The 27,158-nt window shown below is 44.4% G+C and overlaps 1 protein-coding gene across 1 annotated transcript; it reads right to left on the bottom strand.

Moving 5' to 3' along the window:
- Positions 1–4,607: 4,607 nt before the first annotated feature.
- On the bottom strand, positions 4,608–26,715 carry LOC130120915 (glutamine--fructose-6-phosphate aminotransferase [isomerizing] 1). Its single transcript, XM_056289769.1, has 19 exons — positions 26,677–26,715; positions 24,028–24,135; positions 23,058–23,165; positions 22,751–22,876; positions 22,595–22,653; positions 22,301–22,435; positions 22,153–22,214; positions 21,421–21,500; positions 21,223–21,331; positions 19,100–19,263; positions 17,773–17,868; positions 16,524–16,621; positions 16,196–16,316; positions 14,548–14,705; positions 11,400–11,514; positions 10,694–10,821; positions 8,906–9,073; positions 7,565–7,726; positions 4,608–6,816 (listed from the first exon to the last, which is right to left on the bottom strand). Exons 1-19 carry the CDS (start codon positions 26,681–26,683, stop codon positions 6,772–6,774), a joined length of 2,049 nt encoding a protein of 682 aa, XP_056145744.1. The 5' UTR covers positions 26,684–26,715; the 3' UTR covers positions 4,608–6,771.
- Positions 26,716–27,158: the final 443 nt, after the last annotated feature.

Here is a 27,158-nt window from a genome sequence, read left to right as displayed (position 1 = left end):
TGCAATGTCTTGGCAATGTTTGACTGCAGTCCTTTCTCTGCTTTATTACTTTCTCTGCTTTATTACAGCACGAGTGTATGGCTAAATTCAACATCCAGCTTCAGTGTGAAGGTCAATATGGACCAGCCCACATCAACTTGGGGAAGCCCAATGTCAATTTTGTAGGATAAGAAATGCTGCACTGGAGTGACTGTCCAGCCTCTTTCAAGATAAAACTCTTGGGTAGAATGTGAGTCTGGCAGTCCAGTACCTAAAAATTCCCTCAAGAGAGAGATCCCAGACTATTATTATTGAGTGACAATTTATTGGCAACACATTAGTTTAAGTTTTGTTGGAGCCAAGCTCGAGGCTACCTAATTGTCTAACTATTATCAACTGGCTCATGGCTGGCTATCACAGCATTTGTGGTAGATCAGTCTATGTAGCGGCAGTTCATAAATTACGCCATGTTTGTAAAATGTGCTCCGAGATATTTCAGCATTAACATGTGATTCATCAAACTTTAACCAACAGATTATGCAGGTGACTAATTCATACATTGTTAACACTGCTCACTCAAAATGCAACTCTTCATTCGGCGTTAGGATGAGCTTCTCAAAACAGGGCATTCTCCTTCCTAAAAAAAAAAAACCAAACTGAGTGATGGGAATTTTACAATTTGTATGTTCCGATGTTTACAATATTTGTATAGACCCCTTATCGCGTGACGTTGGAAATAAGACACGCGCAGAACGCGTGGCGAAACATGGCCGAGAAACAACGTACGTACCTATGAAACTCGTATAAAGCTTAAAATCAAACGGGGAAAAGAAGACAGAAAGCATCGCGAGTCGAAACTTAACGCTAAGCGCTGGAGAAAAACTTGCCCATCAGTTTAAATTGTAGCGAATTCGGGGGACAACGCAACTACAGGAACTGCCGCGGCCGGGAAGCGAACCCGTATCGCCCGCACCGCAGGAGGCATCGCTAACCGCTCGACTAAAGGATCAGACCCGCGAACCAATGTCTACTTATGTATGGACGTTACAAAATGCTTATTGAAACTCAGCGGGCAAGTGACGTCACGAAGTTGCCAAACATCGCCTGAGGGACGTGTCTGAACGAAGTCTTTAGGAGCGCACGATTACTCTGCTGGTGGAAACGCCTGCTTTTACCGTCCGCTATCGAAGGAAAACAAGTTTTGCTTCATCAAATCAAAGTTAAGCCCTCGTCGTTTAATTGTTTGTACGACTGAGTTGTTTGTATTCAACAAAAAGTTGAATTGTTTGTACGGTTATGAGACCGAGGCTGGAGTCAAATTACGACCTCAAACATCACGACACAAGAAAGCTGACGGCGTCGTTGTCTACTTTGAGGAAGGCCAGGCAGTAACAACTCAAACGTTGGTTGGGTAGTTGCCTTACTAGGACAGTATCACATTTAGAGCTGTTACTTACGTGTGTTCAATCACAGTGCTTGTTTGTGTAAGAAACGGCCACGTACCAGAGATGAAACGTTCTCCGCAAATCTTGGCGTTTGATATTTGCTCTTCTGGCCACGTCTTCAAGTTCTCCCGGCGGATCGCATGACTCCACGCCTGTCTTCTTCGTCTTTCAACGGGGTGTAGGCACGGAAGTAGCCGTGATTGGCTGTTGCGTCGGCCAATAGACAGCGCGGAACCTCGAAGCGCACTGATTTGAAACAAAGCGATGCGCACTGAAACTTTTAGCTAGCTAGCTTACAACTGACCTTAACATTGCCAGGTCGTACTGTAACGATAGCTAACGTTAACGCTAGCTAACAATGGAAATCCGAAAAGAGATTGAACCCTATCCCTAACCAACAACCAATCACGTCTACTTCCGCGCCTACACCCAGTTGGCGCTAGCGTCAACCATGTTTGGAGTTTTCCCTTTCGGCATGCGATAAAAATGCAGATGTTTTTACCATCTTCACGATTTGTACAACCGACAGCGCAACAACTGTGAGGCAATAGAGTAAAATAAATAAATGCATAAATAAAATGTCGTTTTAAATCAATTTCTCCGTGATGATCTCTTCGAAATGCACGTAGTAACGTTTACAAATACAAGACTCGTGGCCCCTTTTTGCCTCACAATCTGCGCACGCACATTTGACACGTAAACAAGGGAACGTATATTTGAATTGCGTTTGACTGAGTTTGTCTGTTCTTCTTCTTCTTCTTCTTCTTCTTCTTCTCCTCCTTCTTCTTCTTCTTCTTCTTCTTCTTCTTCTCCTCTTTGTTTACTGGCGGATCGCAAACTACTATAAGATGCATACCGCCACCTACTGTACAAGAGTGTGTAACATCATGTCATTTTACCCTATTAAATTCTACCCATCAACCTTGTTTAAAAAAGTAGAGTGCCTTCCTGGTGATTTTAATCCCCCCCCCTCTTCTGTTCCCTGTATCCCCATCAGATTCCACTCCCGTTTCGCCTCTCAGACTTTATCCTGTAACCTTTCTCTTCAGCGTTTTCTTTAACGCCACAGTTCTCCCACTTATCAGTGTTCCTTTCCCCCATTATAAACAAAGTGCCATTTAATGCTGTGTGATCCAATCTTAGTCTTGTTACGATGATCTCCTCCCTTCTCTTCCTTTATTTGTAATTCTTTGTTATCACAGATTTTTGTATTTTGTAATACCCCCTTCCTTTCTGGTCCTCCTCCCACCTTTTCTGCCATATCTCCATTCTTTTCCTCTTCATCACTGCTTTTCCTTCTCCTTTTCCAAGGTTTCATTTTTTTTTACTCGTTTGTTTGTTTTTGGGGGGGCGTCACGTGATCGCGGCGAAGCGAGCGCTACGTATTGGCTAGCTAGAGCTTCGTGCCACTCGGCTCTAATGATGTGTTTATGCTGACAACTAGCCTATACAGTATACTACAACAGCATCATAGAATTCCCGAAATTCAGTCATGGCTTTTGGTTTTGGTGTGCCACCCTAAGATTTTCAGTGGCCCCATTTGGCCCCCCCTATGAAACATTTCTGGGGGCGCCACTGCGTCTGTTGCCGGCGGGTGCACACAAAATGGCGACCATACCGAATCTGATCTCTGTACGAACTCGGGACAGTCCTCGCCAATGCCCTTTAGTTGATGACTGTCAGCTTTATAAAAGTAATTGACTGAAAACTCAGTCCCTGGCTGAGACTATTCATATTGTAACGTGCATGGATAAGTAGACACGCTGGCCGCTGAATGGCGGGTCTGACCCTTTAGTCGTGCGGTTAGCGATGCCTCCTGCGGTGCGGGCGATACGGGTTCGCTTCCCAGCCGCGGCAGTTACCGTGGTTGCGTTGTCCCCCGAATTCGCTACATTATGATTCTGCGGAGCTCCAGACTGCTAGCAACAGGCTGGATGAAGCAGAGGCTAGGATCCTAGCGGTTGAGAACTCCGCCACAGCGCAAGGATTGTCGAACTGGAAAAGCAGGTCAGTGCTCTACGGGGAGTTTGGATATGGCAGGGAACTACTTGTTTTTTGGTGTCAGTTAAGCACTAACAGCCACAGTGCCCCATTTACTCAATACTCGGAGGACTGTCCAGTATATGTTGTCTATTAAGTGCAGCAGGTGTGCGTCTGTGCCAACAGCTGCTGATCGTTAGTCAATTGCTTTCAGTCAAGCGTAGCTGCTGTGACGCTCTATTTAGTGCCTGCTGATGAAGGTCTTGAGTTCAACACAAAGGATACCTTAGGTGATGAAATCTTCTGAGCGAGAAGATTGAAATCTACCCAAAATACTCGCTGTGACTGGCAAATGGAGGCCATCTTTCCTGAAAGCCATTGTAACCGGTTATTTTCTTGCCCGGTGCGGGATTCGATACTGCTGTACTGCTGTGGCGACACCGCTAACCGCTCGGCTAAAGGGTCAGACCCGTTAGCAAGGGGGCTAACGTGTCTTATTAGTAGTTTACACCATGGTTGTCTTTTGCAATTATGCCACATCTGCATTTGAAGTCATTTTTGCAGCCAGTCAGTGTAATGAATGTCTTAAAAGCTGCACTTGTTTTGGGCCAGCAACGTTGCCTCCGTCCTGTCGGCCACGTTGAAGGTCAACACATACTTTAAGATTACACTGCTATGCGTAATGTCTCATGAGGCTTTTGAGCAACCTGGGCACTCGAGCTTCAGAGGCGGTTGGTCCTCCCAAGTTCACCTGGCATTCGTCGCAAAATCTAAACAGCAGCTGGCTCCCTCTGTGGTCTCAGCACAGGCGCTTTATGGAGTGGTCCAAGTCAGTCCGCTCAGTGCTGCACATCACTTCTGTTCTGTATCAGCGTTGCTTGTCTGTAAACGCCGCCATCTTTACTGTCAAGTCAACTGGCAACGTCTGCCCTGTCGAAACTCGGTGCCTGCGTCAGACCCGCCATCTACGTCATTCTGACTTTGCTTGGACGCATCCGTCCGATGCTGTCTACCATACTGGACCATTGCTGGCTACCCTGCGCAGGCACTTGCTGTCATTTGGGATCTGTCACCTCTCTGAAGATACGTCTCATCTGCCTCAGACCTTCCCTGTTGTGCTAGGAATGACTTAATAGTGACCAAGAAAATTTTAAAAATAAGTACTGCTTTTAAGGAAACACGAAAATCTGTTAAATGTCAACATTCAACACAGATCTTTGTCTATGAAAGTTTTTATTGTGTTCTTTTAATAAAATGTAATTAAATTTTTTTTTTTTAAATATTTGCTGCCTAAACTATAATGGAGGAGTGATGTAGAGGCAGTCAGACTAAGACCCGCTTGTACATTTAGTGCTTTGCGTACAATATCATTGTATCCTCGCTGACCAAACAGGCCCAGACACTTAAAGAGAAGTACTTGACACTTTATTGCATCAGCTATAAATAGTGCCCAGCTCCCCCCAGTTAACCTAATAGTTTCCAACAGATGTTGCTGGAATTCGGTGCGGTTTCCCTTGTCCAAATTTTAAGAAACCGAGTGAAAACCTTCTCATTGAATTGGATTACTGAAGTACCTGTCATAGCACTGTCCAGTTTTCCAAACAATTAAGCTCTGCATTGAAAATTAGACAAAGATTGAGCGAACTGTGAACAGAGAGTGCCTAAAGACAAGTTAAGGCATGATTGCAAGGGCAACACGAATGTCTTCATAAACTGTTAAAATAAAAGAAAAAAAATCAGACAAGCAGCCTCTCACACAATATTATGCAATTAACAGTATACATGTTGCTCATTGGCTGATAAAGCCATTTGAGAGAGCATACACACTTGACATCTGTGGTTCAGTCTGCAGTATAACACGTGGTTGCATAATTGTGTATATATCCCACTCGACCTTGTAGCTAACCATTTCATACTGTTACAATCAAATAGTATCAAGATGCAAATACAAATGTTTTGGTTTCCAACTGCCAAAGCCATTGTTGATAACAGCCATTTTTGGTTTGACAGGATAGTGTAAATGACAATCACGTTTCACATTTTAAATCAAAGAGCAACTTCAATAATATAACATTTCTACCATCGTATATGAAAATGACAAAACTAGGAAAGAATAGTAACAAATGGTCCCCACATTGTGATCTACATAGTCAGGGTGGCAGGGTATGGGTTGGCAACACAGTTTGTGCGATTTGAACTTCACGAACTAATGAAACGGATTCTTTCTATCATTCTATGGTAAACCATAAAAATCACAAAACAAAAATAATGTCTCTTCAGCAACATTGATGAGCAAAGAATGAGAAATGGAATTGGTAGCAAGCAGATTATGATACACAGAAAATGAAACAAGCAGAAGCATTGTAAACATATTAAGGTACTATCTATAGTAACTGAAACATAGAAACCCTTCCCTATCTTGAGTTACCCACTTAACAGACCTAGATTGCACTATTTCACAAGGCCTATTCTTGCTAACCTACCCTAAAAAGACCGGCGTCAGAGATATTCAACATTATGTGTTCCTAACACATGGTTTACTCGGTGATGCAGTTGTACTCTTCTCAAGAAGACAAACCCATTTGAGCAGCAGTGTAATTGCGAGGCTTAATCACGATTTAACCATAAGCCTCTCAAGCAAAATACTCCTGGGACTTCAGATGCCACCACTGGACCAATGGTGCACTCTCATAGCCACCAAAACGGATCCAACAGGAAAGCAGAGTCAAGCCTGGGAGGCAAACTCTTCCAGCAATTCAAATTACAGAGAAACAAAGAGAACAACAGCTTGGAATGATTTAAGCATGTCTTACTTTAAAGTCAAGTAAAGACACTTCAAATGATTAGCTGCCAAAGAAAACCGATCCAAACACACTAAAAAACTATTGCACTGATGAAAAACACAGCGTGTAACTTCAAGATCTTATTTTTTGTCTACGTTGACCTGAACCCACACTTGACTCCTTTCACCTAACAGTTCTACCATGATTTAAAAAAAAAAAAAACTAGGATTTATTTACAAGCTTTTAGTATAGCTGTAAATAATGTTCAACAGCTTTCTTTCAGTTGCTATGGGTTCACTTACACGATAGCGTATATTGTAAGTACCGGTCCAAACCTCGCCACCACTGACAAAACAACTTCTCAAACAATGCTGTGTTAACAGTTTTCCAGACAAGATGACAGTGAAACATATGGTAACTTGATTACAGGATCAATTATTCCATGAAAAAGAAGGTTAAGAGTTGAACACATAAAACCAGAAATTGTCTTCTCTTGGTATCCTTGTATATCCACTCCATTGAAGTCTGTATGTGTGTGTGATATGTGCCCAGGAGTCGTATCTTTAGGTGTCAAACGATGCGGTTCACTCTACCGTCACAGACTTGGCAAGGTTTCTTGGGCAGTCCACCTATGAGGAGAGAAGAGAGCATTCGTTTCATGACAACTCAGTACATGAAACGCAGGGTTACCACTAATGACTAAGTGCTACAATCAAACTAGACAACTATTACTGGAAAAGAAATCTTTACAAAAACCCATTTCGTCTCCAGTGTAATCTTGTTACAGGGCAGCGTGACACGGCCGTATTTCCACTCTCCCACTTTTAAATTGAGCCAAAACTGTTCATATCGCACGAACTTGATAGATACAAGGAAATACTTAAGATGATGGTTAGGCATGCTGTTAAAATTGTATTCACATAAATATGTTTGCCGCTGTGTCAGAACAACAGCGGGATTTGGCACGGTGCTCAACTGTTTCTCCATTACCCAGACTTCCTGGAGTCCTTTCTAGACCTTTTCCTGAACTGCTTTTTAAGTTATTCCAACACTGTTTGCTTCCCAGTACCTCTGTCTAGAGAACAGGCCTGGGTTAAGGTACTCATAAGTGATACAATGGCTGCACAATCAATTGTGTAGTGACGAGCAAATGCGGTTAGTATATTAATAAGAAACACTTCATTTCACTCAGTCCACCCACTGCAGATGAGAATGGACAGCCTTCCCATCACATTAATAGAAGGTGTGAATCTGCAAAATGCTGTTCCTCACTAGATCTAGTCTAATAACTGAGACCGACCGTCACGTTAAAAATATCTAGCAAAATGACATGGACCCACAATTTAGCCATAGATGTGCCACTTCTCGACTACTTACGTCATAGCCCCGTAGGACGGCCAGGTGGAAGGAGAGCAGCTGGAGAGGGATGACACTCAGGATGCCCTGGAGACAATCCACACAGTGAGGCACTTTGATGGTGCGGCTCGAGTTCTTGACGGTCTCATAATCGTCTTTGTCACAGATCACGATGGGTCGGCCCTGTGAATCGGACAAACAACCTAAGATTTCGAGGGCAGTGTCTGGTGCCTTGCTCCCGAACCTGGAACTGGGTCATTAAAATCCGACTCCGATGCTGCAGCTCCTCCCCTGATCAACACCTGTATTTCGCTTTGATTCTTACACCTCTGAAGCCCGAGTTTCACATCTGCAGCCCATTATTACCAGTAATGATGTCATGCGGCAACAACCCCTCCCTTACTTATTGAGGTGGATGGAGCAGAGTTGCAGGAATGGACCTTAAAGGAATGTCAGAATATATCCAATGTGCAAACTGCATCAGTCAGCTAAGGATTTAGAATTTGAAGTGTTTATTAAAAGGGAAATATCATTACATTTTTGATTTCCAATTAGATTACTTCACACCTCTTCCATGAGACTGCTTGGCAGTGCCACACAGTGATTTAAGAAATACAGAAAAGGTTAAAGTGGCTATTCAGGAAGATTTCAGGTCTAGGGCAAAAACTCATCTGAATGTCAACAAATTTGTCTATTTCATTGTCAATGGAAAAGCAGCAGGTTGTATAAAAGACCAATAAGGTACTGTCTGTTTAAAAGTTTTATACACATACACATACAGGTAAGTAAATAAGTATTCAGGTAGAAAATAAATGAAGCTGGAGGGTCTGTCCCTTAGGCTTACAGTTAACATGACAACTAGTGAAAGTCAGGCATAATGACATGGCATACACTGCAGCAACCAGTTGGAAAGCTTTGGATTAACAACATTTATTTACAATATCAGGAGGTGTTGTGCCACATCGGTGGAGATTCAGTGTCAGCTAATGGGGGAAAAAAAATGCTGAGCAAGGTCAACCGGAGTTTAAGATGCATTATGTTTGTGTTGTTTGATTTAACCAAGTATATCTGGTAAAACAAATACCATGAAAATGTGATTGCTCACACTGTAGTACACATTGCAACTACTTGGGGAAAAGATCCACCTTCATCTTATTTATGACTTAAGGAGAGTTATGTACCTGCAGGACTCGAGCTTTAGTTTAACAAATGTCAGATTTGTGTCAGCAAATCTCAGTTCACAAAAAGTAACACAAAAAGTTATCAGCTGATCGGTGTTTACATCGTCTGCCCTTCAGCAGCCCTATTGTTTTTTCACAGCTTCGTGTAGATTTCTTTTGGGTCTTTGCATTTTGCACTTACCTGGCGAGCGACAACTTGCTGCAAGGCATTCTGACACTTTGTGTAGGTGTGGTCTCTCATGATGATCATGATGACTGGCATGAGCTTGTCCACCAGGGCTAATGGACCATGCTTCAGTTCTCCTGCCAGGATGCCCTCTGAGTGCATGTATGTGATCTCCTTGATTTTCTACACAGAGAGCGAGAATGTCTAGTTTAGAAGACATTCCTACAGTTAACATGTGTCAAGCTAAAAATTTTTTTTCCATTTCAGACTGACAAGCTGAAGGCGAAGATACTGATCACTTGAAAAATATGACTAATACGGTAACCAAGAAGTCTTTGGATGGAGCTTGCTCAAGGTTCAGTAGGGGATTTTCTTGGCTGAGCCAGCCCTACAACCGTGAATGTCCGTAACTAATCATGTTTAGAGTGATCATATTTACAGTGCCTCAGAACAAGTTACACGATTGGGCCGCTGGATCAGGTGACCAATGACGCCACTCAAATTACGCGGTTGGTCGGCTGGTAAACACGGAAGTGGGAGTTTCCCTATTGGCCATCGCTCTTTCAAAACAAATCGGCTCGCACGCTAACGAGGAGCATATATCGCCGCTTGTGGATGCCACTGAAACGCTAGGAACGGCATATTTTGCTGCTCTTTCCACATCTGGTTACGCATTGTTAACAGTCCGGCGCAGAGCCGAGTAGCTCTCAGCTACAGCTCTCCAAGCACGAGAGGCATGAGGGAGAGTGCACAGTTAAAGCCCAAGCCCCCCAAAAAATCAATCTGACAAAACACTCAATAGAGTGAAAAACGAGACATCCGCAGATAGAAGTAGATGAAAGAGGAGGGGGAGTTAACATATAATTAGAATAGGTATGATTTTCTTTAAAATCAAACATCCCAAGGTATGAGTGGAAAGTATTGTTCTTGCCACTGCATTTATAGCCTGTCATGTGATATTCTGCTTCAGTACACTTTTAACAACAAATATTACTGGGGCCACAACAGAAAATTGCAGATAAACATTTAATATCCAGGAATTCACATTATAGACACTACCACTGACTATCCCTGTAACAAACTGGCCACAGTTTTTAACATGGACCATACATGGTCCAGCCATACACTAGGTTTTGACCTAATCTTGTTGAAGCCTGGCATTACCCTCCAGAGGCACTTGGCTTAGCACTAATAAAAGGGTATTAAACACAAAACCCCTGGCTATATATTTTCAGTCCACTGGCTATAGTGTCTAAATTATAATTCAGATACATCTGTGGTGGTCAAATCCAGAGGGACTTAAGACACTGATCATTTTGTCGGGCGTCCGGGTAGCATAGCGGTCTATTCCGTTGCTTACCAACATAGGGATCACCGGTTTGAATACCCGTGTTACCTCCAGCTTGGTTGGGCGTCCCTACATACACAACTGGCCGTGTCTGCGGGTGGGAAGCCGATTGTGGGTATGTGTCCCGGTCGCTGCACTAGCACCTCCTCTGGTCGGTCGGGGCGCCTGTTCAGGGGGGAGGGGCAACTAGGGGGAATAATGTGATCCTCCCACACGCTACATCCCCCCATGGCAAAACTCTTTACTGTCAGGTGAAAAGAAGCGGCTGGCAACTCCACATGTATCAGAGGAGGCACGTGGTAGTCTGCAGCCCTCCCCGGATCGGCAGAGGGGGTGGAGCAGTGACCGGGACAGCTCGGAAGAGTGGGGTAATTGGGGAGAAAAAGGGGGGAAATTCCACAACAAAAAAAAAAGACTGATCATTTCAGGAAGCTGGGAAGATACGACTTCCTCACCAATGCTCCTTCCAGGCAGGTGGCGTAGTGGTAACCTCTGCCCATAATCAGTACACTCTTTTGCTGGTACAGCTCCGCAGCCAACTTCTGGATCTCATCATCCAAACTCAGAACCTCTTTAATCAGATCTAATACAGAGAGACAAAAAATACAACAGGGTAATGAATGACAAAAAAGGTTGATAAGAGGATCATATGGGTCAAAATAGTTCTAAAAAAGTCACTGTAAAATCTCGAAGCACCCTGTCAGTTACTTCTTTCAGTCAAGCTGCACCTGCGACACATGATGTATTGGATGGGTACTACAAGCAGTGCTGCGAACAAACGCTGGAAGCTGGACTGGATAAGAACAGAAAGTAGGGCAGGGAGGAGGACCAAGTAGCGTGGCCAGACATTCCTCATTAGTGTACCATTAGGGACACCCCAGCTTATGCTTTAGATCCAGAGGCGTGTGCCAGGGCCCGGGGCCAACAGCTAGTTCCCCCTCTTTCTGTGATCTATTTCTCTGTGGAACCCTCTCTCATCTCGTCTGCTTCTTTATCCAAGCAGAATATTGGAACAAATAGGAGAAGCATCCTCTAAGTGCCAACAAAAAAACTGGAATGTCCTTTCTCTCCCGTCTTTTTTTTTTGTTGCTCCTATACAGTCTAATCGCACATGACAAGGATTTCCCTGTTCAAACAAGGATGCATGTCTTCTTGATTTACCTGGCAGTATTCTCAGGCCCTGGATGATCTCACGGCGCCTTGGCTGCATGGAAATCCTGTCGTCACACATCAATAGTGCAAACATGATCAGGGCCACAAATTGACTGGTGTAGGCCTGCAGATTAATAAAACAGAAGCACGGTTTGCATGGTTAGTGATATTCGTGGGAATACAAATTGGGAATTTGGGGCTAAGCGGGGGGGCAAGATGCACACTTATTCCATGTCAACAATACCAAATACAAATAAAATATTTCTGCTTATGGTAATTCAAAGTCAGTTTATCTGTAAGATTAGCCTGTCTTCAGTGTCAGCAGATTAAAAAAAAAAAAGAGTCATTTTTTGACAACCAAATACAAAGCAGGTTACCTGTACCCTCGACATGAATTATTAAAAAACCTCAATAATGCCTTTACCTCTCAGGAAGGTAAAACATAAATAATCTAAAGTTGCCTGTTTATATGCTAAAGGCATGAAAACTGTCCTATCTTGATCAAGAAATGTTGAAACCTTATGTGCGACAACCAAATCCTCGCTTAAGCTTGCTTTTCAGTTGAGTTTTGTGAATCCCGATCTTCTTTTCTGTCTATTTGAATGATGAACTTTGTCTCCAGCCCATAATGTGTAACAGATGAGAGGTGGATGGAGAGGTGGGTTTAAGAAGACGCCAGTCAGTATTAAGATAGCATGGAGTACAGGTCCGCCCATCATAGTGCACATCCCGGCAAGGGTATTAGTAAGAAAATGTGGTTTCTGGCTTGCTGTGACGTGGTCATCATGGAGCTATCGCCACTCAAGAGATCAACATAACTGAAAATGAATGCCGGCCGCCATCATCATTCTATATGCTCCCCTTTCCCTCCCTTCATGTCTGCACACATTTGAAGGCCTTCCATGCCCATTTGGGAGATTAAATCAAGTGTTCAAGTCAAGCCAAGTCATTTCACGGGACCCTCTGGACTCAGAAATGCCAGCATCTTGGGCCAAGGAAACGGTTGTAAAACCTTTATACAGTTATTTTCCCTGACAGCACTCTAACCACAGCCCTTCAGAACTCCAGAAGTCTACACTGTCAACTCAGTTGTGGCAGCACATTTAATCCACACAGTAAACTGTGGCACTCCTCTCTGCACATTTCTCTTCCTATATGGCGCACAATAAAGTGCATTTCATGCAGAACATGACAACCACAATCCCACACTGAGAGCAGTGACAGTCCTTAAAGATAGACAAAGCATAAACATCTTTCTCCCAAAGACACACAGCTGTGGACCCGAAAAAGTGCCCAAAATCCTTGTAAAATGCACCCTCCCATATGCTTGTGGTGTCACGGAGTCAGTAAAAGTTGTCAGTTTGCAGCCAGTGAGACAGCAATAGGATTTGTCCCCCCCCCCTTTCTCCCCAATTGTATCTGGCCAATTACCCCACTCTTCCGAGCCGTCCCGGTCGCTTCTCCACCCCCTCTGCCTATCCAGGGAGGGCTGCAGACTACCACATCCCTCCTCCGATACATGGGGAGTCACCAGCCGCTTCTTTTCACCTGACAGTGAGGAGTTTCGCCAGGGGAACATAGCACATGGGAGGATCACGCTATTCCCTCCCAGTCCCCCCCCCCCCCCGAACAGGCGCCCCGACCGACCAGAGGAGGCGCTAGTGCGGCAACCAGGACACATACCCATATCCAGCTTCCCACCCGCAGACATGGCCAATTGGGTCTGTAGGGACGCCCGACCGAGCCGGAGGTAACACGGGTATTTGAACCGGAGATCCCCGTGATCATAGGCAACGGAATAGACCGCTATGCTACTCGGACGTCCCAGGATTTGTCTTTTGATGGCATCAGACTAGTCTTCTTTCTCCTATTCTTTCTTTCAAACAAAAGAAAATGGTAATGAACATAAGATGAAGTCACAGGACGCTGGAGAAGTTAAAGGGGTTATTCAGCGCTTGGGTGAAATAAATTCTCTCCTGTGATTTGATGAACTGGGTTGTGCAATGCTCTGCTGGTTGTTCTGGGTGTGGGTGTGTGGCCCAACCAGCCAAGCAGTAAACGATGGCGTCTCTGAGGCATGTGCTGGTCTCTGTACTCAGGCTCTTTTCTCTGGGGATCTAGAGCAGCGCAAGGCTGGGGACCTACCCCATATTCTCTCTACTCACTAGCTGAGCCTCAGGCTCCAACTGCTCTCCTCCTCTGTGCCCAACCTGGCAACCTTATTTAACTCAAAGTCAGGGGTAGAGGGAGAAAGCCATGGATCATGAATTTATTGCAAAAAAAAATAAAGAAAATAAAATAAAAAAGCCACATTAACAATTTATTTAATTAAGAATTGTAAAAATGTTTTTCCCCCTCTTATAACAATTGAAAGGAATCTGCTAATGGGGGTGAGGTAATTTCACTTAAATTTCTTTCCAATGCAAATAAGCTCATTTCAAGAATTCCCTTTAAAATGCATTGGAAACTAGAGGAATTATCTCACCTCAGTCACAGAATTTTCATTTGTTGGAAAAAAATAAGACTAAATATATCAGCCTTAATATTAAAAAAAATTAAAAAAATTTGCAGTAGAGATCAAGATTTCTAACCCTCTGTGGCAAAGAGACACAGTGGGCCGTATGACAGACTTGTTGCTTTAAGCTCAGGAGTAACTGCCTGACAAATATAAACAACCTGCTACAAAGCCACATGATGGTATGAATTAATGTTCTTATGATAACTGCCAACTTCTTAAGGTCAACGTAAAAAAATCGTTTCCTGGATACTGAAGTCTGTGGTAATGAATAAAAATGTAAAAAACTAGACCGCTGCATTTATCTCTAACCCCACTAATAGGATCTGACCAACTGAGACACTTGAGGTTGAGCTAAAAAGTATTCCCATGGCCCAACCTTTACGTCTGGTCACTGACAGAAGAAAAATTCCCACCAGGATACGGCTTTTTCCCATAGACGTTTTTTCTAAACTATGGAAACTTCAGTACAGAGGATGGTGATGAAAGTGTTTTGTTACAGTCACCAAGGGTCTACGAGACAGTGTGTGGAGCGTAGGTAATGTGGGAAAGAGATTAGGATCCAATTACTTCGTCAGTCAGCTTATGGAAGCTAATGGAGTGCGGGAACTACAAAATTTGCCTCTCTTGGGGCTCGCTCACCTTGGTGCTGGCCACTCCAATCTCAGGCCCGGCGTTAATGTGAACCCCACAGTCCGTTTCTCTGGAAATGGAGCTACCCACTGTGTTGGTGATGCCCACGGTCAAAGCCCCTCTCTCTTTGCAGTAACGCAGGGCCATGAGGCTGTCGGCTGTCTCCCCTGGAAGCACAGACGGAATTGACAACTATGAGGCAAATTACTCAGTGAAACACATGTGAAAATATAATGATGATACTGATTTATTAGGCTGATGTAGCCTGGATATACACCAGAGGACTTTTCAGATCTTAACTGATAGTGAAAACGTTGGAGATGTACACGTAAGGACAGATTTTTTTGTCTTTCAATCATCAGTGTGGGAAAGATGAGGCATCACACTCTTGACGATTGTACTAACCATCAGAATCCCGACTCACAACCATTTTATACTAAACCAGTGACTGGTGGTAACGCAACTGTTAAGACTAACCATTATAAGAAATCACAGAGGAAGAGAAAGACTCAGAAAGTCTTGTAATCCAATGTGACTTAAGAGCAAAACAAAAAGGAAGGATGACCATCAGACACAACTTGTTGGGTTTTGTGTGCATTATTTTGTGAAAAACAAAAACAATTAAAAAAAATTTGATTAAAATAAGACCATTTCCACTTCCCATTCAGCTTCACTCTCATTGGCTATTGTGGGTTTCTGCTTGAGATTCCATCGCTAGTCCCCTCACACAACAAGATTTCCATTTGTAAATATCAAACATTTTTGATATTATCAGGGCAGCACTGACTCGCTTGTGAGTAGATTGGGAGGCTAAAGATTTAATCTGTAAAAATACCAGACACTACGAGATAATCTGGGAAGATAACCAGTTCTAAGCAGCCTCGAATCAGGATCCCCCTCCCAGTTTCTAAGTGAGGCAAATAAGGCCTAAAATTGGGCCAATCATCCTCTAGTGTACTTAGGGAAATTCCTTTCCCGTCACTGAGGCGTTAGATGAGAAACCAGCACAACACAAAGCCTATCACACACCACAAAAGTCTACAGCAGAGATTTTCAAGGCATAACGTTTACCCATTAAACACATGAACCGAGTAAGAAAACTAAAGGACTGGTTCTGCTATACAGATAAACTTAAGGAAGAAAGCCACTTTATTTTTTGTCATCGTACAGTTGTTTGGTTACAATGAAATTTGTTCTCTGCATTTAACCCATCCTACTGTATAGGAGCAGTGGGCAGCTGCAGCACCCGGGGACCAACTCCAGTTCTTCTTTGCATTGCCTTGGACAGGGCCAGACAGGCGTATTAACCCTAATGTGCATGTCTTTGAGGAAACTGGAGCACCCAGAGGAAAGCCATGCAGACACAGGGAGAACATGCAAACTCCACACAGAAAGGACCTGGGACGACCTGGGGTTCGCACCCAGGACCTTCTTGCTATGAGGCAATAGTGCTAACCACTGGGCCACCGTGCTTCCTTTCATAAAAAAAAAAAGACAAACTTAAGGAAACCCAAATTCAAAAAAGCAGATTAAAAAATTCCAAGGAAACTGAATAACTGAGCATCTGAGTGACAGTTTCTAGTTCCTTGGGAATGAAAAACAAGTGACATTTGGGAAAGATGCATAAGACGGATTCAAAATTAACTGATCTCCTCACCGGACTGGCTGATGAAGAAGCAGACGTCATCTCGGAACACAGGTGTGTTCCTGTCCAGGAAGTCGCTGGCGAGCTCCACCATGACAGGCAGTTCAGTTAGCTCCTCAAGGACCTGACGGGTCTGGAAAATGAACCAAGTAAAACTCAGCATTGCTGTATGATCGAAACCAGACTGGCTCTAAGCAATGGCCATGCCAGTAAACTAATCTTGCACCTGTACCCACACACAACTATGATATTTCCCTCTGATCATTGTATGCTGCTTATGATTTCAATGCTTCTATGTTGTCTGACCTAACAAAATGTTGTTTGCTTGGTGGTTACTCACGGCCACCCCAGCGTGGTAGCTGGTCCCGCAAGCAATAAGGATAAGTCGTCGACACCTCTGGATCTCCTTGATGTGGTCCTTCAGTCCACCCAGTGTCACTGAGGGGGCAAACAAAACAACTGTTGAATCATTCTCTGCAAACATTTTCCAACTCATTATAAGAACTGAGAAAAACCCATCACTGTGTCAGACAGATTGTTTAAAAAACAGACTCACCAGGTCCAATCCACTAACTGGATTTACAAATATATACGATATTGCGAACATAAATTCTCAGAAGCCCAAAGTGAATCCTCTAAACAAATTTTAGCCAAGGGGCAAATTTGGTCTTCTTCTTTCGGCATCATCAGCTATGATGTTGGCCACCGAAAAACGTGCTCAACAACTGTCCGTCATGGCTTTCATGTTGTTAAGCATATTTTGGGTTTTCAGTAAAAATAGACAGTGGTTTACCATTGCCCTCTGCCCGCAGTACAGGAGACCAGATACTAGAGTTTCCAGCATGCCTCCTGTTGTCCTGAGCTACCATTGGCCAGACGGTTTGGCTCGTCCGCCAGCTACAGGTAAGACACTGCTGCTGCCCAGTGTAGAGCAGGTCTATTTAAAGGCGACCGTCAAACGCCTTGTCACAGTGCCATTATGGGGTCTTTGCAGCTTTTTATAGGTCCACCAGTGCCACCCAACGACCCACTGTGCCCTGGTAGGAACCGCCGCTGTTGGTCTTCCGAGTGCTTATTCGTCAGGTAATCCTGCTTATTTCGCAGCTGTCCCCCATATTTGAGGGAGCATACCACTATCCGCCCTGTGGACGTGCTCCGTAGCGTACAGCAAATTTTGTAGCCAAGTGAAAATCAGCTAATCTTGGCTCCGTAATGCCTTTTATTATCCTAGACATTCTAAATAGACGTGTGAAACTGCTGTGGTTATTGAGCATATTTGTCAAGTCAAATTCTGTTTGTATAACCCGAAATCCCAATTCAGTCCCAGGGGACTTTACAATCACATTACATACTACAAAAGATAAAAATGGAAAAGGTGCCAATGTATGACATGGGGGGGGGGGGGGGTCCAAAGAAATACATAAGGAAAAAAATGCAGGTCAGACCAAAACTGACCCACTGGAATTTTCTAGTATTCTGACTGTAAATGTGGAGGATGGAAAATGAGACAGGATGGAAAATTGCGCAGTTAGAGGTTGTACAATTTCTTTGACGCTTCACTGCGGAAAGTGAGCGAACGCATCGCTGACCTGTGTTGTTATCAAAGTTGACCCTTCCTCTCATGGTGTTGACAACAGACTCTGGCTGCTCGAAGATCTCTTTCTGCATGAAGGAGCTGTAGTTGCCTGTGGAGGCACAAAAAGACATTGGGAAATTTCCAAAATCATTATTTAAATTACTCTAAGGAGCACAGTGATGGACTTTTTATAAAGTGTGAGTCTACACAATGTAGTCTGAAAGAGGTATTGTTAATACACATTGAACTCCTGGAAAAAAAGAGTAAACCACAAACTCTCAGAAAAGCAAAAAGCCTTAAAAAAAACAATGTCTTGGTGAATATCCAGCTTTTGCCAAGAGTGTAGGGAATTAAATATATTAATGCAGTCTTTCAGCAGCTTGATGTTTTTGTTCAGCCCACATCATAAGTACTTCTGTGAATTAAGCAAAACAAACATGAGACATCAGGGAGATAGTGTTTTTACAAGCATTCGGAATGGTGAAATATGCAAGTGTTTTTCAGCCTGCCTCTGACAGTAATTTGGGTCATGTGAATTAGGTTATTCAGGAGATTGACTCCAGAAATTGAGACCAAGGAGGAAAAGGCAGAGAGCGTGCGAGAGGAGCTGTGTAATGACTGGACCACAAAGGAATGTCGAGTCCAGCCAACACCGGTTCACCTCTGCCCTCTGCTGGAACACTGGGGAACAGTCAGTGGGAGACTGGGGAAACATAAAAATGTGCAGACCAGCAGTATGTTAAGAGGGCTTCTGTCACCAGCACTGATTCTGCACCTCCACATAGTGCTCCTTCAGGTGTGGCCGATTTTGCCAAGGGGTAGTAGGCCTCATAAGATCACGTTATCAACTCCTGTATAGAGGGTGGGGTAAAGCTTAGTGCCCTGCAGCAAAGGGAAAGTGTCTCTCTCTGCTGCTCACTTTAATGCAGGTTATGTTCCCTGGGGTTATAAGTGAACCGGGCATGATTGACACCACCTTGCTGTGAATGACACAGACAACCCCAAGCTAAGCAATAGAACAATCCAGAATGAATTAACATCTGCAGAGTAATCATAGGTTTCTGGGCAAAGTGAATTTGAAAGATGCCAATAACCTTTTCAAATATATGGCCATGGGTCATATAATCCACAGGCCATGGGAAGGTCTGTGGGAACACGTCTTTCTTTCTATGTTTCCTTTATATGTATGCGTGTTATGTATGGATGCGTAAATGTGAGTGCTCACATACACAGTGCAACAGAATAAAACTGCTATCTTGCTGCTTGCCACTGCAGTGGTGCAGTAAAAGAACTGGGGCTTAATGTTCTCTTTTGATGCTTTGATGCGAGCCTCCTTTTACCCTTCATGATCTGCTGCAGCTCCATCTGCAGCGTCTGGATGGCACGGGCTGGGTGGTCTCCGACTGTGCGCTTTATCCTGTGGATGGAAAGCCGACCATCCGTAACGGCAGCCACATCATCATCCTCTAGGAAAATCACCCGGTTGGTGTGCTCAATCACTGCGCTGCCGGGACAACAGAACAGAAAAAGATGCTACATGTTGGGGGAGGTTTGGTCTCAAAATAAGTAGTGTAGAAACTCTGGCTGTGACTGACATACATGTGCTGCAGCTCAAATCCTGACCTGAACTACACCCTTGGCCCACATAATCCCCGCCCTCTAAAAAGGCTCCGCTGGCTCCCCATCAAATTCCAAATCACCATCAAGTGCCTCCTACTTACGTTCAAAGCTACATATATGGTCTCGCTCCCACATAAGTAACTGAGCTTCACCCTATTATTCACTTTCTTCTTCCAACCTCTATTATCATATTAAATAATAATAATTATTATTAATATCATGGTACTGAGCTAGTATTAGGTGTTACAATACCCCGGTTTTTAACTGATGCTGCTACTACTTTCGGCTGCTCCCATTAAGGGTCGCCACAGGGGACACAAGGGAAAAGAAAGAAAACATTAAATTGCTGCTTTTCGGGTTTTTCTTTTATTGAAACAGTGGTTTACTGAACAAACTAATGCTCTGTCTTTCTTAAATAAATGAAAAAAAAAAGTCTGTCAATACCGCTGCAACCTACCACTACCACGACTACTGTGGTGACCCCTAACGGGCTGCTCCTGTTAGGGGTCGCCACAGTGGATCATCCGTTTCCATCGTTTCCTGTCCTCTGCATCTTCCTCTGTCATACCAGCCACCTGCATGTCCTCCCTCACCACCTCCATAAACCTCCTCTTTGGCCTTCCTCTTCTCCTCTTCCCTGGCAGCTCCATATTCAGCATCCTTCTCCCAATATACCCAGCATCTCTCCTCCACACATGTCCAAGCCATCTCAATCTTGCCTCTCTTGCTTTGTCCCCAAAACATCCAACCTGAGCGGTCCCTCTAATATACTCGTTCCTAATCCTGTCCTTCTTCGTCACTCCTAGTGAAAATCTTTGCATCTTCAACTCTGCCACCTCCAGCTCTACCTACTGTGTTTTTGTCAGTGCCACTGTCTCCAAACCTTATAACATAGCTGGTCTCAACCATTTTGTAAACATTCCCTTTCATACTTGCTGGTACCCTTCTGTCGCAAATCACTCCTGACACTCTTCTCCACCCACTCCACCCTGCCTGCACTCTCTTCTTCACCTCTTTCACCCTCCCTGTTACTTTGAACAGTTCAAACCCATAAACTCATCCACCTTTGTCACCTCTACTCATTGCATCCTCACCATTCTGCTGTCCTCCCTCTTGTTCACTCATATGTATTTCATCTTGCTCCTACTGACTTTCATTCCTCTTCTCTCCAGTGTATACCTCCACCTCTCCTCAACCTACCCCCTACTCTCGCTACAGATCACAATGTCCTCCATCAACATCATAGTCCATGGAGACTCCTGCCTGATCTCGTCTGTCAACCTGTCCATCACTATTACAAACAAGAAAAGGCTCAGAGCAGATCCTTGATGTAATCTCACCTCCACCTTGAACCCATCTGTCATTCCTACCGCACACCTCACCACTGTCACACTTCCCTCATACATATTCTGCACCACTCCTACATACTTCTCTGCCACTCCAGACTTCCTCATACAATACCACACCTCCTCTCTCAGCACCCTGTCATATGCCTTCTCTAAATCCACAAAGACACAATGTAACTCCTTCTGACCCTCTCTATACTTCTCAATCAACATCCTCAAATTAAACATGGGATCTGTAGCGCTCTTTCTGGCATGAAACCATACTGCTGCTCGCTGATCATCACCTCTCCTCTTAACCTAGCTTCCACCACTATTTCCCATAACTGATACAATACTAATAAAAGTTTCAAAATGTGCAGCAAGCACTCCACATTTCCCATATAGTCAGTGTGCTCTCAGTGTCCCAGTGTTGAGTGCATGACGGACTAGAGACTTGTGTCCATATAAAAACTCAGAATCTATATTTCTTGAAATATTGATATTTTTGAAAGCCCTACCTAGCATCAGAGGCAAAGTAGTACTCCACTGCCTTCTCATCCACAGGGAACAAGCAAGTGTCTTGGTCTGTTCTGGGCAGAGAAGTGCAGCTCTTCTTGTCTTTTCCAGCTGGGAGAAAAAACATATAAACTCAGGCTTGGTGATACTGATCTTCTCAGATATGAGTCAGGTCAAATACTTCAGGGCATCAAACTTACAGGAGCGGTAGAGAATGGGAATATGATCTGTGGACAGTTTGTGATCGCTCTTCACTCCGATCAGCAGAGGACCTCCCCTCCTTGTTTAAGAAACAAAAGAAAACAGTTTACGTTAGCTCATGCTATAATTAATATTCTTTTTTTCTTCTTCTTTTTTTTGGTACCGCCCCCCCACACCTTTTTCTCCCAACTGCATCCGGCCAATTACCCCACTCTTCTGAGCTGTCCTGGTCACTGCTCCACCCCCTCTGCCGATCCAGGGAGGGCAGCAGACTACCACACGCCTCCTCCAATACATGTGGAGTCGCCAGCCTCTTCTTTTCACCTGACAGTGAGGAGTTTTGCCAGGGGAACATAGCACGTGGAAGGATCACGCTATTCCCCCCAGTTCCCCCTCCCTCCTGAACAGGCACCCCGACCGACCAGAGAAGTCACTAGTGCAAGGACCAGGACACATACCCACATCCGGCTTCCCACCCGCAGACACGGCCAATTGTGTCTGTAGGGACACCCAATCACACCGGAGGTAACACGGGGATTCGAACCGGCGATCCCTGTGTTGGTAGGCAACGGAATAGAACACCACGCTACCTGGACACCCCCTGATGATTAATTGTTTTTTTTGTAAAATTATCTCAGAAATCCCCTTGAAGAAATAAAAAGCAATGGTAAAGAGCAGAGCAGCAGAGATAAACTTCATTCATTGTGAAAAGGAAATTATTTCGAGGATACCTGGTACCAACTGCCTCCCCAGGGTAATGGACACTCTTGAAAACCAGAGCAAAAGCCCCTTCCTAGATGGCGGTAACACAGACACATCAGACAAGTCTTTATCCATCAACCACTTCAGAGGGAGATCAGTGCATGAGAAAGCCCTTACCAGCTGCTGGGTCACCCTTTCCACCAGAGTGGCAAAACTGATGTCATCACTCTCCCGGTTGTCATACATGTACTTTACAAGCTTAGCAATAGTCTCTGTATCAGTCTCTGACTCAAAGTCATAGCCTTTGCTCTCCTGTGGAAACAGAAAGAGACAATATTAGTTTTGTGTGCAAGTATGACATAGATAAAAAACCCCGCCTGCCACCCAATGACTGCTGGGATAGGCTCCAGCATCCCTGCGACCCACAGAGCAGGATACGCGGTGTGGATAATGGATGGATGGAACTCTTACCAGAAATTTCCTCAGGTCTTTGTAGTTGGTAATAATTCCATTGTGAATGACAATGAACTCTGTAGGGCAGAAAGACAGCAATAAATAAGCTTATATTATGTCTTGTATTACTTGAAAAAAATTAATTGTTTTTTTTTAGTCATCAACATAACTGACCGTTGCTCTTGTCAGACCTCTGTGGGTGGCTGTTAACTGGGCTGGGGGCACCATGCGTGGCCCAACGGGTGTGAGCGATGCCAAGGTGAACATCAAATTCCACATCAAGGTCTATATCCTGCTGTTCTGTGGGTTGTACACAAACAATCCTCGTATTCTCCATTGCATCAGAGAACGTAGACAAATATCAAGCTTCCCAATTCTGAAACATTTTTATTTGGTTTAAATGAACTAATTTCAAAGATGAGCACATCAAATGCTCTAAATCTGAGTATTCCAAGCTTTGAAAATGCTTAGGTTTGCTTACTGTGGATCTCCTCGTCGAGCGCCTTCACTTTTCCACGCTGCTTGATCAGTTGGATTGACTTGGCATTGGACTCCCATTCCTTACCATTACCACCATCAATCCCTACACCTGAGAAATAAAACAGCAGTAGCAAAGAACCTCGTAAAAAAAAAAACCTTTGATGAGATTTTCCACATCCGAAAAATGGAAAAATCAACAGTCCCAATTTTTTTTCTCTCCAATTTCAAACATTAACACCGCCATTGTTTAGCGTAGCATTTTATGTATTGAGTGCCTTAAGAATCCTGAACCGTGGTATCAGTAAAGCTGCTTTGCAACCACAAAGGCCTAAATGCCACCGACCCTCCCGGTTGGTCAACGTACGACTTATTTGATAAGTGAGCTCAGCCATCAGACAATGAGCTAGGTTTTTGTGCCACATAAGGCACACAAATAGTCCACAGCCCTGAATAAAACGCAAACATCACAAAACGCTGGCAGAATATTACATAGCAGCAAATAATGTTGGTTGGGAATTTAAAGGGGACAATAAAAAAATCTTTACTCCCACTTCTAATTGGTCATTTTAAAAACCTGTGTGATCAATCTACTACATTTTAGCCTTGCTTTGATAAAAGCTTATTAAACAAATACATACAAAAACATACACATTTAAAGGGGACAGTTTGATGCTGAATTATTACAATTATTTTACTTGTAAGGAAAAATGAAAAGGGGGTCATCTATATGGCACTCTAAACAGACCAAAATCAAATAATCCAAAGTAATCACTAAATACTTTTCAAAGTAATAAGGCTGACTAAAAAATAAGAAACAAATATACAAAAAAAACCTTTCAGGTTATTATCACATGAAGTGTCGGCCCTCACAGACAAGGCTGCAGGCAGACAGGGCGAATGGGGGAGACAGAACTGATAAACATGCCATTGGAGAGTGTGATGTTGATATGAGCCTTTTGCACGTCTCTCACCAGCAGAGTCATAGCCCCGGTACTCCAGACGCCGCAGGCCTTTGAGCAGGATCTCAAGGATCTCACGGCGAGTACGTGGCACATGGTAGTTCAGATATGCGAAGATTCCTTTGGACAGAAGAATGTGTGCATCGTTCCGCATTAGTGAAGATTCGGTCACGATATGTGAGTAATGTGCACGCCCTCAGTCCCACAAAGTTACAGGTTAACCCATCTTCTACGGCGCACAAAGTTGATAAATAGGTGTTTACTATTCAGTGCGCAAGTAGTACAGTGGGAGAAACCTGTCTGACAGGAATAGGAACTAATCAAAGGAAAGAGATCTTTTTTTTTTGTTGCTCAGACAATCAAACAATGGAGCATGCCAATGTACCACGTCCTTCCCAAACCGACATCTCTCCTTCAAGGAATGTCTGTTTCCTGTTTAACCAGACCTGCTAAGCAGTCAGGAGGATAAATCTGAAACATAAGTGGATTTCGATACGGTCTGGGTTAAGGGAACTGACAAATGAGCAGACTTTTAGCAACACAGCAATTCCCTGGAGAGTTCTGTGGAATAGCCATGGTTTTTTATTTTTAATGTAAATAAAACGAGTAAAGCCAGATCATATGAAATTATTCATAATTTTTTTTCAATTTTTGTAATGTAATCTGGCCAATTATCCATCCAACACATGAAAATATATACATTCATGTTTCAGACACTTTTTCAAAGTGTGCAACTTTCTAAACCTATGATGTCACAGGTTTACTTTACAGTCTACAAACATTAAAACCCGGCCTTATTAACCCTTTTAGAGCTTGAAGAGACAGTGTGGTACAGCTGTAGATAATAGTGCAGTAACCCTTTTAGAGCTTGAAGAGACAGTGTGGTACAGCTGTAGATAACAGTGTAGTAACCCTTTTAGAGCTTGAAGAGACAGTGTGGTACAGCTGTAGATAACAGTGTAGTAACCCTTTTAGAGCTTGAAGAGACAGTGTGGTACAGCTGTAGATAACAGTGTAGTAACCCTTTTAGAGCTTGAAGAGACAGTGTGGTACAGCTGTAGATAACAGTGTAGTAACCCTTTTAGAGCTTGAAGAGACAGTGTGGTACAGCTGTAGATAACAGTGTAGTAACCCTTTTAGAGCTTGAAGAGACAGTGTGGTACAGCTGTAGATAACAGTGTAGTAACCCTTTTAGCGCGTGAAGACACAGTGAGCATTTACATTCAACCGTTGAACTGGTAGGCCTTCTCTTTGTATTAAAAACTTCGCACCTTGATTTTAGAACGACAAGTGACTTCCCCCAAGGCTAAACCTTTTGTTTACATTGGGCGTACGTACACATTCAGTCTTTAAACACTGTCATAAAAACACAGCTTACAACTGAGAAACTCGTGATTAATCACTCATGTCTGCTGAGGCAGTGACATGTTAAGAGCCACTAGATATTCATCCCACAATCACAGGCTTGCATAAAACAAGACTGTCAGGTCCAAGCAGTTTCACTGTCTCGAAGAATTTGGGTATTTGTAGTTTCACCAACCCCCACGAAAGTCAAGTTATTTGGCTTTGAAAGGGATGCCAACCAACGCAAAGGCATGACAGTGTGCCTGTGTTCAAGTACCAACCATATTACCTGGGATGTTACGTGGCTCAACAGAGAGGCCATTCAAGGGCGGTTTCTAGGGTGGGGTGATGGAGGAAGGCAGCGAGGGCTCAACTGCTGAGGGCTGCAAACACAAGACCTAGCTTTGTTCGAGAGCAGGTAAAGCATTTTGAGAGCAGGTTGGGTAAAATCGCGACCCTGAACTTGCATCGTAGTGTAGCAAAGAACAGTTGTTGTTGTTTTTTTTGTAATCTGAAGAAGCGTCTTTCTGGTCTACAACACACGTAGACCAAAGTGACACTGATGGAGGAGGACAGGATTGCCATTATCAGTTATCTCTGCGCGCGCGTGCGTGTGCGTGCGTGTGTTAATGGGAGCATGGGGGGGGGGGGAGAGTGAGAGATACAGGCAAAGTCTCCCAGACATGTCCACGTCCTTGTGAGCCCCACGGGCGCACACTCCACCGTCAGGGCATTCAAGCCCGATTTACAGGGGGAGGGGGGTCGCTTACGTTATCTAAAACGCACAACGACGACGTTTTCTCGAGATCTACCGCAAAGGAGAGCAACTGGAAGGCAAACGTGTGATGGGAAGTTGGAACACGAGCCGGAGGTGGGCGTAGTAACGTCAAAGGCGACGGATAGTTAAGCTAGTCGTTAGCAGCAGGCAGACAACGCCGAAGCATCTTAACGTCCCCCCTCCCCCGGGGGGATCGACTCGCTACGGCACATCCGTGCTCACCGACAGCGCAGGCGCGACAGCCCGCTAGGTGGACGATGACACGGACCGATTTCACGACTAACCGCGTAGAAACACTGACGACCGCTCGCCTCGCTAAAGTTAGCCGCCGCCGCCGCCCCCCCAAGCTAACGTCAACTATCTGGAGGTCTCATCCGCGGGATGAGGCTGCGATAATAAACTAGCAGCGACTCGTCGGCGTTTCTAATTTGCTGCGCTTACGCTGCGCGACTCGTGGCCGGGGGAGGGACATCTTTTCCCGTCGATTTAAGACTTTCGCAAACCGCCAAAGACGGAAATTCTAACAGACGCATACTCACCACACATGCTTACTCCGTTAGTAGTCCGAGCAGTTCCGCATCTGGTAACTGCACACAATCCCCGCCTACCAATAAATTCATTGAATCAAAGCCAAGCTACCTCGCCGGCGCTCTCGTTCTATTGGCGCACTGGCGCTGTCGATCACGTCGCGCCCACCTTACGCAAGTCTCCTGACGTGGCATCAAGGATGCGGAGATCCGCGGGCAGGCGCCGAGGCATCGCTTCGGATACAATGCGCCATTCAGCGGGCCCCCTCGCCCCGGATCAACACACGTTCACAACAGCGGGGCGTCTGCTTAATACGTGAATTACTATCCGGGCAAATCGGCCGCAGCCGGAAATACTAACGTCATTCCGTGAAGGGCTGACCTGCTGCAACCGAAGTGACAGCGAGCCGAATACAAACGTTTGCAAAGCGTGGAGACTTCGAACCAGCGGCGCCCCCCAGAAATGTTTCATGGGGGGGGGGCAAATGGGGCCA

Source organism: Lampris incognitus, chromosome 1 (assembly GCF_029633865.1).
Source record: "Lampris incognitus isolate fLamInc1 chromosome 1, fLamInc1.hap2, whole genome shotgun sequence".
Taxonomy (NCBI): Eukaryota; Metazoa; Chordata; class Actinopteri; order Lampriformes; family Lampridae; genus Lampris; species Lampris incognitus.
The sequence above is the reverse complement of the archived record's forward strand: the minus strand, read 5'-3'. Positions and strand labels throughout refer to the sequence as shown.